Below are 16359 nucleotides of genomic sequence, written 5' to 3'. Positions count from 1 at the left end.
TTTTTTCTTTGTATAAATCCTGTATAAATGTTTCACTTGTAGGTCGACCTGATCTTTACCATACGTTAAATAGGATCGCTGATTGTTCAGTAAACAAACCGTATAATCGTATGTTAATTCAAATTATTTGGGAATGTGTACCCTTCTAACAATAGAATAGGTCTAATAAAGTTTTTTTGAATGCATTTCCAGATTTTGAATTCTTTGTCTCAATTTATTAAATCTTAAATTTTTAATTCATTTCAAAATATCTGTTGGTTGCTTTACATCTAGTGACAAATATTTCATACATATTCATTACACAGCTCATTGTATGTAAAACAACAATGGTTAACTAATATTCACTTTCATTTTTTTGCACGATTTATAGTATATCACTGAAGTTAAAGGGAAAAGTCAAAACATTTTTTTAGTCACTAGGTATGAATTTGGTTTCTTTGTGCATTCTTTTATTTTGCAGAAAACTTTTATTGAAAGAGAATTATTTTTTCATGGTTTTGGCAAATCCTGCAAACATTCTTATAAGCAACAATTGATATGTTGAATATTAAATTTCTGGTCCTTGAAATCTATGAAAACAGGTATTCACGAATAATAATAAATCCACATTATTTGGAAAATTTCAATTACCATTGCCTCAAATCTCAGGGTTCGAAGTCATCTGTACCTTTTGTATTGAATTTTTACAACATTTTATACAATCCTAGTATTTGAACTGATTTTCTTCACCTATTTTCTCTAGATTCAGTGAATTACTATAAATCTAAAGTACATCTGCTATTTACTACTAAAACGCATGTAATCGGTATATTTATACTTAAATATTTCAATGCATCATCTTAAACACATATCAATGAAGTGTCTATTTTATAACTGGTCATTTCAATTTTGATTCTACTGATGAATTTTGAAATAAATCCAAAGGTTGTGAAGACAATCGATTATTTTGTCACAATTTTCCATTAAAATTGATATATAATTCCTGGTTCATAAGTTAATAAAATTCATTAAAACAAGTCAAAATTAGGGTACTTACAAAATTATAAAATGCCAGACCTCCCATAAACATTTAAACTTAAAGAATTACTGTTAATCAAATTTTTATGAGTTAAGATCAACTTCCATTATGAAAGATAACTTGAATGGTCCAGATATTCTCGTAAGGAACTGGCATGTATGAGAGTAAGTTATCATATAGTATTTTGCTTAACTAAAAAAAGTGGGAATGACAGAATCTGGCGAAAATCAATAAATATTTTAAAATGGCCCAAAACAAAGAAAAGATTAGATTTTACATACATTTAAATTGAGACAACAGCAATGAATTTTACCATTTTGATCTTCCTCCGTTTTTATGAAATCATATAGCATGTGACAATATTTTCTGACTGCTTTGCTTTGCTTTGCATGGTATGGTATTTTTCCAATTGCATCTGAAGTGAAATGGGTAGTTCATAAGTTGCCTGTTGAAGTTCAATTTGAATTCATTGTCTGTCATTGCATGGGTGCATCAAGGAAGTCAGCTTAAGAAAGATGATTAGAAGTCTCTATGTTTGTATCATTTGTAATGCTTTGTTCATATTCATCAAAATGTGTATAAGAAAATAAAATAATTTTTGAGACAAGATTCAGTTCATTAAAGATAATTGTACTAGCATGTGCAATGTCAGAAACTTTTCATGAAACCTCAATTTCAGAATGACTTAAAGGTATTTTTATAACAGAGGGGGATTTATTAAGGAGTATTAAATATATTTATTTAGTTATTATACTGTTTATATACAGTTTATATACTGGCAATTCATCATATATAGCTATAGTACATGAGTATAACTTATATATGCTTACAATGTATATCAGGCCTGCATTTCACAAAAACACTTACGACTAAAATTGATTGTAAGTCATAAACAATTCAGTATACTTACAATTAAATTAAATCATAAATCCTTTTGTGAGAGGCAAGCAAGTACAACTATCCTATTACAAGTTCATCAGTATATTTTTGTTTACACAGAATCTTTTACATATACCTATAGTACAAAAGTATATCTTTTACGCTTACAATGTACATTAGTATATGACTAATCTATTACATGTACATTAGTATACTTATGATTACAGCTAATTTATTACATGTGCCTGACACATGGTCAGATTTTAGTGAGTAACTGCTGCATCAGTATATAGGCACCAGAATTAAATTTACTCTGTTATATTGTTTAAAAAATTCCAGGCCAAATGATTTGACATTGAAAACTTATCGTTTAATGTTATTTGATTCATATTATTATTATTAATCTATTGATAAACATGAAAAATGGGTGCTTTTTGGTGATGTTTTTTTTGTGCAAATTACTTTAAATTCAGAAATTATAGCAATGTTTTTATTACTACAAATACCGTAATGCTCCTGACAGACACAAACAGAATGTGGTAGCAAACTTGTTAAAGGTGCATTTTTCTATCATTAGAACTTTCCCATTCACAAATATAGACAGGAATATTGCAAATTTAGGAAGTCAGATAAATCTTTGTCAAGTTATTTTGCCTGGAATTTTGCTTATCACTTTAAGTTTTGGTACATAAAAAAATATCAGGTTGTGAATAGTATATTTATAATAAGTATGATGGATGACCTAGCAATTCTGTAGGTAGAGAGTGAAATATTGCATGTCGTTTAACTGGTGTGTGGTATTTTTCAAACTTAACTCTTGCTTATTTTTTAAAGAGTTACCTTCCTTGGAAACATTAATTATATGGCATCTTTAGCGCTCTAATGTGAACAATTCATACCAGATTTTTATGAAAATCATTCAAGAGTTATGCCATTTGGCAGTTTTAGTTATAATGGAAATCACGTTGCATTTGCTCTGAAGCCTTAATTTCTCTAAGAAATTAATAAAAAGGTTTAAAGAACAAAAAAAAAAATCATTTTTATATATAGTTATTGTCCTTTTATCTGGGAAAGATAAAATATATTCAATTTCATTTTTGTATATTTCTTTTTCCTAAACTTAATTCGTTCAAAAACAATTACTTAGTATTTCTATCTTAAAGAATGGAGATTTTTATGAGTATAGACCTTTCATAAATTTACTGAATCAAGATGACAGTGGTGAGAGTGCATGGGAAGTGGAATAGCATGAGTTTTGTTTTGGATTGATATTTTGTTTTAAAAGACGAAAGAACTGTTTGGGAGTTTTTCGACTGAAATGTAGATAAATCTTGCCCTTAAACAAACAAAAATAAGCAATTTTCTATAAAAAAATAGAGGTTAAAAAAGTTTGTTGTTACCATTTCTGAACTTATTTATGATAGATAACACTGATGTTAAGATTCATAAACTTTAATGATAGTTACGCATATACATGTGACCAATGAATAAATAGCAGAATTTCTCTTTTTGACAATGCTTTGTACTAAGCATTCTCGTATAGTTTATAAGTACATAGAAATCATAAATCTTATTCTGGTATTCATTACTATTGCATATTTATTGAAAAACAAGTATATCTAAAAAAAAAATCCTAATTAAAACAAAATGGCTGTTGTTTATTTTAAGGTGGAACCAGGAAGTCCCAGAATACCAGTTCAGGCTATGTGAAGGAATACATTAAAAAGAGAAACCTCATTCTGACATTTGTTGCCTCATTGATAGATTCTATGATCACTTGGCATAATCCATTGGACAACCCAGAAAGGAAATTCCCTGATGATGATAAAGTGACATTGTGGTTAAATCAGCCAATCATTGAGAAGACATGGAGAGAGCATGTGAGGCTGTCATGGGATATTTCTCCTCTCCTAGCTGTTTATCTGCCTCTCAGGTAAGACATGGAGAGAGCATGTGAGGCTGTCATGGGATATTTCTCCTCTCCTAGCTGTTTATCTGCCTCTCAGGTAAGACATGGAGAGAGCATGTGAGGCTGTCATGGGATATTTCTCCTCTCCTAGCTGTTTATCTGCCTCTTAGGTAAGACATGGAGAGAGCATGTGAGGCTATCATGGGATATATCTCCTCTCCTAGCTGTTTATCTGCCTCTCAGGTAAGACATGGAGAGAGCATGTGAGGCTATCATGGGATATTTCTCCTCTCCTAGCTGTTTATCTACCTCTCAGGTAAGACAAGGAGAGAGCATGTGAGGCTATCATGGGATATTTCTCCTCTCCTAGCTGTTTATCTGCCTCTTAGGTAAGACATGGAGAGAGCATGTGAGGCTATCATGGGATATATCTCCTCTCCTAGCTGTTTATCTACCTCTTAGGTAAGACATGGAGAGAGCATGTGAGGCTATCATGGGATATTTCTCCTCTCCTAGCTGTTTATCTACCTCTTAGGTAAGACATGGAGAGAGCATGTGAGGCTATCATGGGATATATCTCCTCTCCTAGCTGTTTATCTACCTCTTAGGTAAGACATGGAGAGAGCATGTGAGGCTATCATGGGATATATCTCCTCTCCTAGCTGTTTATCTGCCTCTTAGGTAAGACATGGAGAGAGCATGTGAGGCTATCATGGGATATATCTCCTCTCCTAGCTGTTTATCTACCTCTTAGGTAAGACATGGAGAGAGCATGTGAGGCTATCATGGGATATATCTCCTCTCCTAGCTGTTTATCTGCCTCTAAGGTAAGACATGGAGAGAGCACATGAGGCTATCATGGGATATATCTCCTCTCCTAGCTGTTTATCTGCCTCTCAGGTAAGACATGGAGAGAGCATGTGAGGCTGTCATGGGATATTTCTCCTCTCCTAGCTGTTTATCTGCCTCTCAGGTAAGACATGGAGAGAGCATGTGAGGCTGTCATGGGATATTTCTCCTCTCCTAGCTGTTTATCTGCCTCTCAGGTAAGACATGGAGAGAGCATGTGAGGCTGTCATGGGATATTTCTCCTCTCCTAGCTGTTTATCTGCCTCTTAGGTAAGATTGACTAACAAAAACACTAAAGACATGAATTGCAGATCTGAGTGTTTATGTTGGTACTTAAAGCTAGCCCAAATCCAATATGACAACTAAAATATCATGTATCTAAGACAAAAATATCAATTGGTTTACATCCAACATGCAATTTTAGTGTCATTAACAGCCAGAGAAAACACTTGATCTTGTGCAATGCCAAAATATAGGTATGGACAAAATGTAGGAATATGAATCTTCAATCGATCATTTGGAATTAGCTCTTGATTAACATATCTCTGTAAAATGGAGCTAACTGCTGATTGGTCACGGGGCACTAATCAAAATCTGTGTTTCTTGAAGAGTTTTAAAAAAGACTTCAGTCTCTTGAAAGTAGAAAAGATTGATTTCATTCAGGAAATAAATTATCTTGGTAAAGCCCCTTGAAAGATTCTATCAAATTGAAGATTTACCAGGTGTTTATTTCTGTCTATAATTTTTTTTTATTCAAATAGAAAATTTACCAGTTGTTGGTTCACTTCTGTCTTTAATTTTGATTGTTTTCAAATTTCAGATTTACCAATTCCGCAATGGTGAGTCGAGAAGTTCGGAGGTTAGTTAGGTTAAATCCTGGTGCTGTTAGTCACATTCCAGAAGCTGTACATTTCCTAGTTACTCCTCAGAGTTTAGAGGCAGAGGCAAAGGAGGTCAGTATATCAAACTACTTTGACTATAAGGTGTCTTCAATGTTATTCCGCATTTCTTAACAAGGAATCTTCTATAAAATGAAGATATTTTCTACCAGTTTCTATACTTTTTTTTCAGTAATTCTGACATAAGAAGAATGGTTATTTATGATAGAGCAACTCAAAATCACACTGTCGCCAGAAAGACATCTCTTAAAATAAGTAGTAATTTCAAAGGCTTATATTGAATATTGAAGAACATCTTAAAAGCATCTACTTGATGCTGTTTTGTATTGTGTCAACAATTAAAGCTTATTTGTACTTTTATATTTCCAGATAGTGCACATATTGACCTGGTGTAAGATTTCTCCAGTGAATGCTTTGTCTTACTTCTCCAGACAGTATCCACCACATCCACTCACTGCTCAGTATGCTGTTAGAGTTCTCAGAACTCACGAACCTGTAAGTGACTGTTCAATATTTGCTAACATGTTATTGCTTGGTAGGTCAAGATTCCCAAAATTTTGTCAAAATATTGTTTGTGAACACAAATATTTGTACCTATGCTACCTGACATATTGTGAACCTAACTATGTCTCTACTTCAAAAGGAAGGGTACTGTGGATTCATTTATTTTCATGGGTATCAATTTTCGTGGATAGAGAAAAAAAGACGTTTCGTGGTATACGTAAATTCGTGGATCGCTGATTACAACAACAAAAAAATAGATACGTAATTCGTGGATTTCTTTTTGATTTAGGAGATCATATAACCTCCTTGGTTTGATCAATAATAAAACGAAACAAAAAAGAAGGAATTAATTGAAAAAGTTTTGAATTGTCAAAATCCTCGCTTGGTCATTCTAGGTTAAAGTGTTCATTGATAACTTCGATTACAATAATTGACAGAGACAACTAATTATTTGTTTGTTTTACAATTTATAAATTATTGTCTGAATTCTATAAGGCATTCAAAACTTTATGATTGAAAGCTCATTTCCCTAATCACGATATAATAAACAGTTATATAAGTATAAGGTGTGAAAATAAATGTTCCTGTCATAAACAATATTACCTACGGGCAATATCCCTGTACTTAATCCTATTGATTTTTAATCACTGGTAAACCAAACTATGACACGGTAATTAACAACTTGCAGTTATTTTCCATGAACAGTTTTAATCAATTTTAAAAAGTAAATTATCACTGATATTCGATATATTTATTATAGATTTAATCAAAATACTTGTATCTTCTTTCAATAAAAAACATGTGTTATGTTACAATGTTTATCGCTAGTCAACACTATACTAGAACTGCATAACATAACCGGAACTAAACATCCGACTCCATACACATTTCTCGGGATTACTCTTCGTTGAATTCTTAAATTCGTGGTTCGCTGTGACCCACGAAACCCACGAAAATTGGTATACCACGAATAAAAATGAATCCACAGTATATTAGTTGACCCATGTCAGTCTGTCTGTCCTTTCATTCTTCTGTCTGTGTCCATTCAATTTTGTCTCATTTTTCATAGAAACTAAAAATGTCAGCCTCCTGTGATTTGTTATCAGACGTTATGTAAATATAAAAAAGAAGATGTGGTATAATTGTCAATGAGACAACTCTCCACAAAACACCAAAAAAAAAACAAAAATTAACAACTATAGGTCACTGTAAGGCCCTCAACTATGAGCAAAGCCCATACCTGTATTGTGAAATGCATTTTCACATTTATCACTCATCAACTTCCGTTTTACCAAATACTTATATATTCTTACACATAACATATATACATGTATAAAATGTTCACATCCTATATATATGCTGAACTTCTATCTGTTAGGTGAATACTTTTGAGGGAAATCATTAGTAAACAGTAGCTCACAGTTCAATTTCAGTCCATCAGTGATTCATTTCAGTGTTAATAGTGAAAATTATTTATAAATTATATTTATTAATATGTTATGAACACATTGTAAAATTGTTACTTTTTATACTAATGATTATTCCAGTAGGACTATACTGCATTTTCTTTATTGGTCCATATGTTATTTGTCCAACATATATTTCTGTAACACTTGTACATTACTCACATACTGCTCAACAGTTTGACTTCGTTTTTGTCTTTGTAATATTGCTATTTGACAATGTCTATTTCTATATTTTCCAGGAGTCTTTATTGTTTTACATTCCACAACTTGTTCAGGCGTTAAGGTTTGATACTGTAAGTATAGCCGGTTTTATTAGAAATTGTGACTAAAGAGATAAATAATGTATAAAAGACAATTTGATGTGACTGTCATACAAGTGAAATGTTTAGCTAGCTATAAAATCAGGTTCAGTCCACCATTTTGTACATAAGAAAAATGCCTGTACCAAGTCAGGAATATGACAGTTGTTATCCATCCGTTTGATGTGTTTGAACTTTGGATTTTGCCATTTGATTAGGGACTTTCCGTTTTGAATTTTTCTGGGAGTTAAGTATTTTTGTGATTTTAGTATTTTTCCACAGAAGAAAAATTTGATAAACATGCACTTATAAATAACAATGAATAATTCATGGTTCAGATAGGTATAATAAAAAGGGAGAGTTGAGGTTACTCCCATTTAAATTTTTTTAGCTGTAGTAACAGTATATAAAACATTTTAACAGGAATTACTAAAAATATTGGAAATCACTCACTATTCACTCAACATTTTTATGCAAATACCTTGTTTCAAGTGCTGAGGACATTGTACCATAAGCTTATCGAGGTAAGAAGTTGTTTCCTTACTTTGACTCAATAAGTAATTCTTGTTTCACATTGTCTTAATCATCCCTGTTGATGACAGAAACTTATTAATACATATGTTGAGAATAATTGATTTAAAGTATTTTATCTATTTTACAGATGGGCTATGTGACAGATTTTATTTTATGGGTATCTAAGAAGTCTCAGTTACTGGCTCATCAGTTATTATGGAACATGCAAACTAACAAATTTACTGATGAAGAGGCTACAATAAAAGATGGTAAGTCGTTTGTATTAGGTACATTGAGTCATGGTGGTGACTTTGACTGTATATCCCTCAGAAGGTCCAGGAAGCATTTGTACAAAACCTATGATTTTTTATGTTTAAACAACTTGAGCTTTATAGAAATAAGGAGATGTGGTATGATTGCCAATTGGACAACTATCTACCAAAGCAATTAAAGGCAAGTGTATAGCCTTCAACAATGAAAAAAAACATTGCGATTTTGTGGGTACAAATAAACATGATAAACTGAGAATTAAAATTTTCAATGAAGTGCACATTTTCTTTAAAAGGTGTGTATACAGACTTTGGCAAAACCATCAAAATCAAATATCGAGGAAATTTTTTTTTCAATGCACAAAAATTGGTATATAACAAAAACAAATGAATTGACAGCACCTCTTGCTCATTTATCACAGTTTGGTGAATTGTTATTAAATGTATTTTAATTTGCATTCACTGTACGATCAAACACCTTTTTTATACGACCGCAAAAATTAAATTTGATTTGGTCGTATAATGGTATCACGTCATATAACACAGGGAAGGCTTGGATTCAGTTTGTGGTTAATTTTTCCGAATATGTAGGAATAAGGGGCCAAAAAAGGGCCAAAAAAAAAGCATTTTTCTTTTTTTCTACTTTACAGACAATAACTTGTGTTTAAGTGTATGGATCTCTATAAATTTTTACAAGAAGGTTCAATACCACTAAAGGAAGATTGGGATTGATTTTGGGGGTTATGGTCCAAATAGTTTAGGAATTAGGGGCCAATTAGGGGGCCCAAAATAATATTTTTTGTAGTTTTGAAACAATAACTTTAAGTGTATGAATCTCTCTGAAATTAAACCACAAGTTTCCATACCATGAAGGGATGGTTAGTATTGACTTTGGGGGGTTATGGCTCAAAATGTTTCGGAATTAGGGGCAAAAAAGGGGAAAAATATTCAAATTTTAAAGTAAATTTGGATTTTATTAGATAAATACTTACCATCATAAATTCTGAGTGTAACCCCAATTGCGTCATAGGTCAGATGGAAAATCCCAACTAAAAATAAACGTACTCTCACTGGTCCGGACATATACCCCTGTTTGCCCATATTCTTCCATTCAATTTCCTCAAGACAGAAACATAAGGAAAGGGGATGAAGGGGAGGTGGGTGGGACCTATAATTTATGATGGTAAGTATTTATCTAATAAAATCCAAATTTACTTTAAAATTTGAATATTTTATAGCTATAAATACGTTACCATCATAAATTCTGAGTAACAGAATCTAACGTAAAGCTGAATCCCCTGTAACAGAAGAAACAGGAGGAAAGTTCAATCTTTGTGCTGAAACTATAGGTCCAAGAGAGTATAAACTTTCGGCAAAAGTAGCCATAGATTGGAGGTAGTGAGATATAAAAGAGTTCTCATTTCTCCAGAAACCTGCAGACAGTACCTCTTCTAAAGATGCACTGTTAAACAGAGCCCAGGATGTAGAGATACCCCTAACATCATGAGCTTTAACATTAAAACTATTTAAAAGTTCTGCCTTAGAAGAACCATAAGCTAAAGATATGCATTTGCATATCCAAGTAGAAATAGTTTTAACAGAAAGATCTGAGATTCCTTTTTTAATAGGAATAAAGAGTCTTGAGTTAGAAACAGAACGTAAACTACACGTTCTTTCCAGATAAATAGATAGGATTCTTACTGGACATAAAAGTACAGAAATAGAATCGCTAGGGAGTGCAGGAATCACAACTGGTTCTGCACCCTTATCTGGAATCTGATTCTTTGCCAAAAAAGCAGGATCCGTTAAAAGAGTAACAGAAGATTTATCCCTGTTAAATCGAAGGCAAGCATCAGAAATAGAGAAGGCATGGATTTCACTCCTTCTCCGTCCAGAAGCCAAAGCTAAAAGAAAACAGCATTTATAGGAAAGAAACCTTAAATCTATTGTTTCTGCTGGTTCAAAAGGAGGAAGTTTTAAAAAGGATAAAACTAGTCCAAGGTCCCACTTAGGAACTAAAGTTTTTTGTCTTGGTCTTTCAAGACTAAAACTACGAACCAAAAGAGAAATATGCTCATTGATTCCAAAATCTGGGCCACCAGAAATATGAATAGTTCTTGAGATAGCTGATCTATATCCCTTAATAGTAGAGGGACATAATCCTTTGGATTCAAAAAGAAAAACTAGAAAGTCTGCTAATTGTTGTACAGTGACTTGGAAAGGATCAATTTCCCGCTCACTACACCAATCTGAGAAGATTGACCATTTTGCATCATAGACAATGCTAGTGGAGTCTCTGACAGACTTTGTGAGATGCTTGGTTGCTCCTTCAGAAAAACCTCTCTTTCTGAGGCTAACCCTGAGAGAAGCCAGGCGTGTAGATGAAGTTTTTCTGGATTTTGATAAAGAACCTTGCCCTTGATTTGAGACAGAAGGTCTGGTCTCAGAGGTAGAACCAGAGGACAAGCACATGATAGGCGCAGAAGGTCTGGAAACCAAGACTGTTTTGGCCATGCTGGAGCAATAACTATGATCTTGCAATTTTCCCCTGCTATTTTCTGAAGTACTGGGGAGAGAAACCTGAAAGGAGGGAAGGCGTACCCGAACATTCCTTTCCAAGATAGGCTCATTGCGTCTACTGCAAAAGATTTTGGATCTGGAACCGGAGACACAAATGTTAGAAGTTTGTGATTGAGACTGGTCGCAAACAGATCTATCTGAGGTGACCCCCAATGAAGAGTCACAGCTTTGAAAACTACTTGAAGTAGTTCCCACTCCGTGTTTACTGGAGCAAGGGATCTGGATAGAGTGTCGGCTAGAATATTGAGGTGCCCCGCAATATGTCTCACCACTAGATGAACCTGGAGTTGAAAACACAGAAGGAGAATGTCTCTGGCTATCTGATAAAGAGAAGGTGAATGAGTTCCTCCCTGATTCTTGAGATAAGCTACAACTGTTGTGTTGTCCGTGGCCAGAATGACAGACTGATTCTTTAGAGACATTTTGAAATGATTCAGTGCAAACAGAACTGCTTTCATTTCCAATATATTGATATGCTCTTCCAAAAGATCTGGACTCCAGACTCCCGAGATTGTAAGCCCCTCCAGATATGCTCCCCAACCGAGGGTGGAGGCATCTGTGAATAATGTTAGACTGGGAACTTGAGGGGACAGACATAGGCCCCTCATTACATTTTCCCGTACTAACCACCATTGAAGGTGTGGAAATAAAGGCTGAGTGATTGGAATCAATGCTTCCCATTCTTGTGAAGCTGCAATCCATAACTTGTGCAGATAAAACTGAAGCGGACGAATGTGAAGTCGTCCCAATGGAATTACATCTGCCAGAGAGTTCAATAGACCCAGAAGTTGCAAGAATTGACGTGCTGTGACTGATTGAACCGTCAGGAATAAATGTATTTTCTGACATAGTTTTGTAAATTTCTCCTCTGGTGGGAGGACTAGGCCTACACTGGTTAGGAAATGTTCTCCCAGGAAAACAAAGTCTTGAGACGGAATTATCTCTGACTTTTTCCAAGAGATAAGGAAGCCTAGGGACAGAAAACAATTGATGACCAAGTCTGTCTGAACCCTCAATTTGATTGGGCAAAATTCCTTGAGAAGGGAATCGTCCAGATAGGAATGAATCTGAATAGACAGGGAATGTAGGTGAGCTATAGCTGCCTGCATGATTTTGGTAAAAGCCAAAGGGGCTGTAGACAGGCCAAAAGGGAGAGCCTTGAACTGGAAAACTTTGTTGTTCCAAACAAAGCGAAGGTATTTCCTGTAAGTTTTGGAAATGGGAATGTGGAAATACGCGTCTGAAAGATCCAGAGAAGTAGTCCACATTCCTGGAAGGATTGAAGCCCTGATGGATCTGTTTGTTTCCATTTTGAAGTGGGGAACAATAAGAAATTTGTTCAGAATAGATAGGTCTATGACTGGCCTCATTCCTCCGGTCTTTTTTGGAACCAGAAAAAGACGGGAATAAAATCCCGGAGACAGAGTTAAGATCGACACCTCCTCTATTGCAGCTTTTTGTAACATAGTGTCCACTTCTACTGATAGAAGTTGACACTTGACTGGGTCTTGTGTATGAGACAAACTTATTGGAACTGCAGATAGAGGAGGTGGGTTCTTGAACTGAAGTGTTAATCCCCCTCGAATTATTGACAGCACATAACAGTCTGAGGTAATTTTCTTCCACTGATTTAGGAAAAAACTTAACCTCCCCCCTACTGGTATTGATTTTTGAGGAACTTGTTGTAAATTTTCCCCTGGGGAAGCTGTCAATAACGTACGAGGGGGCAAGAACCTAGGTACTAGACCCAGGTTTCTTGGAACCCTTAAAACCACCAGAAGGCTTACCTGAGCTTTTTCCTGAGTTATTGGGTTTGTTCTGCGGTTTGCCGTAGTTATTCTTCCTTTTCTTAGCAGAAGAAGGAGGACCACCTGAAGCAGAAGTACTATTAGAACTAGATGTAGCATTAACCGACCTCTTGCCATTAGTAACTTGTACACTAACTTTGACTGGAGGAGGGTTTTTGCTGAGTTCCTCTTGAACCCGCTGTAAGGGTAAACCAAACATCTTGTCAGAGAGTGGAGATTTCAGTAAAGAATCTTTCAAAGGCTCAGCGATAGAAATGTTTTCAAGAAACTCTGCTCTTTTAGATAGGGTGCAATTAGCAATAGAACCCATTAAAAGCAACTGAGATGAACCTAAAGCTTTATCCAGTTGAAGTAAGAAGGATCGTACTTCTGCTGGAACAACCGAATCTTCGCTGTTAAGCAAATGTCCGGTTGCAGCTAGAAAATGTTCGGCTGTGCCAAGAACTTGAGAAGCACTACGAAGGAGATTCTCAGTCTTTGACCAAACAGGTTGAGTGAGACGAAGACCATCTACTGGCTTTTTTCCCAATAAAGATGACATAGATTTGTCACAACTGGGAACAAGTCTACCCAGTGAAGAATCAAAGATATCAAAATCCTTGTACTTAACCTGATCAGAAAAGGATGACATTCCAAATCCTGAGATATTGTTATTAGCAACCTTTTCACTAGCAGAATTAGCGATACCTTCATTAATAAATTGTAAAGCAAAAGTCATATGGCCAGATTCAGGAAAAGAATTGTGAGAAGTCACAGTATCCTGAGAAATACCACAGGAAGCTTCAAAAGTTGAAGAAGGTTTCTTCGGCTTGGAAGGAGAGAGAAAAGGGATATGTGCTTCATCCCTCATCAAGGTATACACCTTATCCCTAAGATCCTTCAAGGAAGGAGGATCCTCAGTCTCCTTGGTGGGAGGTTGTTGAGCTGACTTAGAAGAAGGCTCAGGGGCCGTCTTCGATACCTTGGGAGAAGAAGAACTTTCAACATCCTCATCAGTGAGGAAAGCCCTTTCATGACTCCCAGGGGAAACAGAAAGCTCGTCATCCTCCCTCTCATCACATTCTACAGACTTAGCTGGAGAAGGTTGATGAGAAGAAACTCTATTTTCCAGTAGAGTCATACGACTGGATAGAGTACTAAATTCAGCCTTGAAAGACTCACCAAAGTCTAAAAGTAACTTCTGTAAACCATCCAAAGGTGATGCATGATCAGAAACCTGAGTACCATGAGAAGAACTAGAAGCTTGAGAGTCAGGTACGGTGGTAGAAGGAGCTACTGCAGAAGTCAAAGATACTGCTACGGGTAGAGCAGGAGCTAAAGGTGGTGCAGTAGCTACCCCAGAAGGGGGACCATAGAAATTGTCCCTATAAGGCCAAAAACCAGGTTGGTTTGGCATAAACCCACCATAAGGGTAAGACTGTGGCCAAGGTGGCTGAGACCATGAGGGTAAAGGTTGTGTGCCCGTGTTGGGAAGCATATACCCACAATAGGATAATGGGGGTCTAGAACCTGGCAAGTTCAAGCCCATAGCTGTACCTGGGACAGAACTAATAGTACCCGCTGAATTAACAGACCTAGATAAAGTATGAGTCACCGAAGTTGACGTAGGTACCCCCCCAAAATGCATGGCCGAACCTTGTGAAAGGGTCGGATAGGTAGCAATACCAGACACCGTTGTCGAAACTCCGGTCAATGTACTGGTAGTTTGGGGGGGACTTAAAGGTAGTGACCCATCTAAGAGATAGTCCGAACCAGGAATACTTACATACGGACTATTCAAATTAAAGTCCATAATAAATTTTACTTTAAATAATTTGTTTAGAAATTTAAACAAAACAAGGGAATATATTTCCAATAAAATACACAATATATATGAAAAGCAATTAAGCTATTCAAAAAACTAAACACTTCTCTGTTGAATCTGTAAAACTTGATGTGCACGTGTGACCGATGTCGCAGATGGAAATTGAATGGAAGAATATGGGCAAACAGGGGTATATGTCCGGACCAGTGAGAGTACGTTTATTTTTAGTTGGGATTTTCCATCTGACCTATGACGCAATTGGGGTTACACTCAGAATTTATGATGGTAACGTATTTATAGCTATAAAACTAGGTATTTCTAGTCAATGGACAATTAAATCAATTTAAAAGCAGTGTAAGGGAGGTAATTCTAAAACATTTAAAGGGATAATTCGCGATTTTTCACTTTTCATCTTATTATGTTCATAATACCATAAAAAACATATTCACCAAGTTTTATTTTGATATAAAAAGTAATAAAGGAGAAAATTGGGAATTATTAATTTTATTTTATCAAACTTCCTGACTTATGTGACGTAGTTTAAGTCTTTGAGCATGCCGGGAGTGAAATTAATCTCATTTAAGTCTTGTTCGTTAACCATCTAATAACGCTATTTAAAGCGCATCGACGACTTTTGGTGTAGCTATTAACCAACGAAAAGTAAGTGATAGCCATGCATTTTTTTAAATTAGATTGTAGGATTCATGTGTGGATTTTTTATACGAATTCTAGTAATTAAAGTAAATAATACAATAGAACATTTTTATGATTTTTTTTTCTTCAAATACTTTAAACAAACATATGAAACTGACACGATCGATAGTGTATTAAAAAATACATGTTTGTATTCTGAACTTTTTGCTTCATTCCAGAAAACATTTTCACTTGCTTGTACTGTGGAAATTAAATGTGTATTAATTTGTGACACTTAGTGAATGTTGAATGCGTAGTTAAACTCAAGGTAATTAAAAGATTAGGATTATGTAATTCAAATCTTTTGATCTTCATTCAGTGACACCTAGGCATCACGGTTCAGCATTTCAGGTATGAACAACATTTCATATGAATGATATACGGGAGTCAGTTATAGTTATAAACACAGAAATGTAAGAAAAAGAATTAAAATGAATTTACGGGAGAAATAAGGTCGCACAATAACTGGATAGCTGTTGTATATTTTTATATATTTTGCATAAGCTCACTTTTAAATGAATTATGACTTCTGATTAGTTTTGTAACGATAAAATACTGAATTATTTTAATTGAATAAATTTATAAATAAAAATAGCCTTCTAAACACGAGTGTATGAACTAAAAATTGTACCTTTTTAAATTAAAATCGCCAACCTTTAATATTTCAAACAGATTGCAATTATATAATTTAGTCCATCCAAAGCGATCTTTATTTACCTATTTAGGAATTAATGTTCTCATCAAAATATTTTAAATCTCACAACGCATGCATGAATACTTCAGCTATTTGAAAAAAAAAGATGTTTTAAAAAATTGACAGGAAATTTAAGGATCCTCTTGGAATGGAATCGAAAAATTACGAATAGAAA

At 34.7% G+C, this 16359-nt stretch overlaps 1 protein-coding gene across 1 annotated transcript in view; it reads left to right on the top strand.

The window, feature by feature from the left end:
• LOC143075176 (phosphatidylinositol 4-kinase alpha-like) overlaps nucleotides 1–16359 on the top strand; it is a 71872-nt gene that overhangs the window by 45830 nt on the left and 9683 nt on the right. The window contains exons 35-40 of the mRNA XM_076250513.1: nucleotides 43–108; nucleotides 3566–3830; nucleotides 5476–5608; nucleotides 5924–6049; nucleotides 7764–7817; nucleotides 8485–8605. Coding sequence (XP_076106628.1) covers nucleotides 43–108; nucleotides 3566–3830; nucleotides 5476–5608; nucleotides 5924–6049; nucleotides 7764–7817; nucleotides 8485–8605 — 765 coding nt within the window. The remainder of the gene's footprint in view (nucleotides 1–42; nucleotides 109–3565; nucleotides 3831–5475; nucleotides 5609–5923; nucleotides 6050–7763; nucleotides 7818–8484; nucleotides 8606–16359) is intronic.

Source organism: Mytilus galloprovincialis, chromosome 5 (genome assembly GCF_965363235.1).
Source record: "Mytilus galloprovincialis chromosome 5, xbMytGall1.hap1.1, whole genome shotgun sequence".
NCBI lineage: Eukaryota > Metazoa > Mollusca > Bivalvia > Mytilida > Mytilidae > Mytilus > Mytilus galloprovincialis.
Note: the sequence above shows the minus strand (reverse complement) of the source record. Positions and strands in the feature narration are given on the sequence as shown.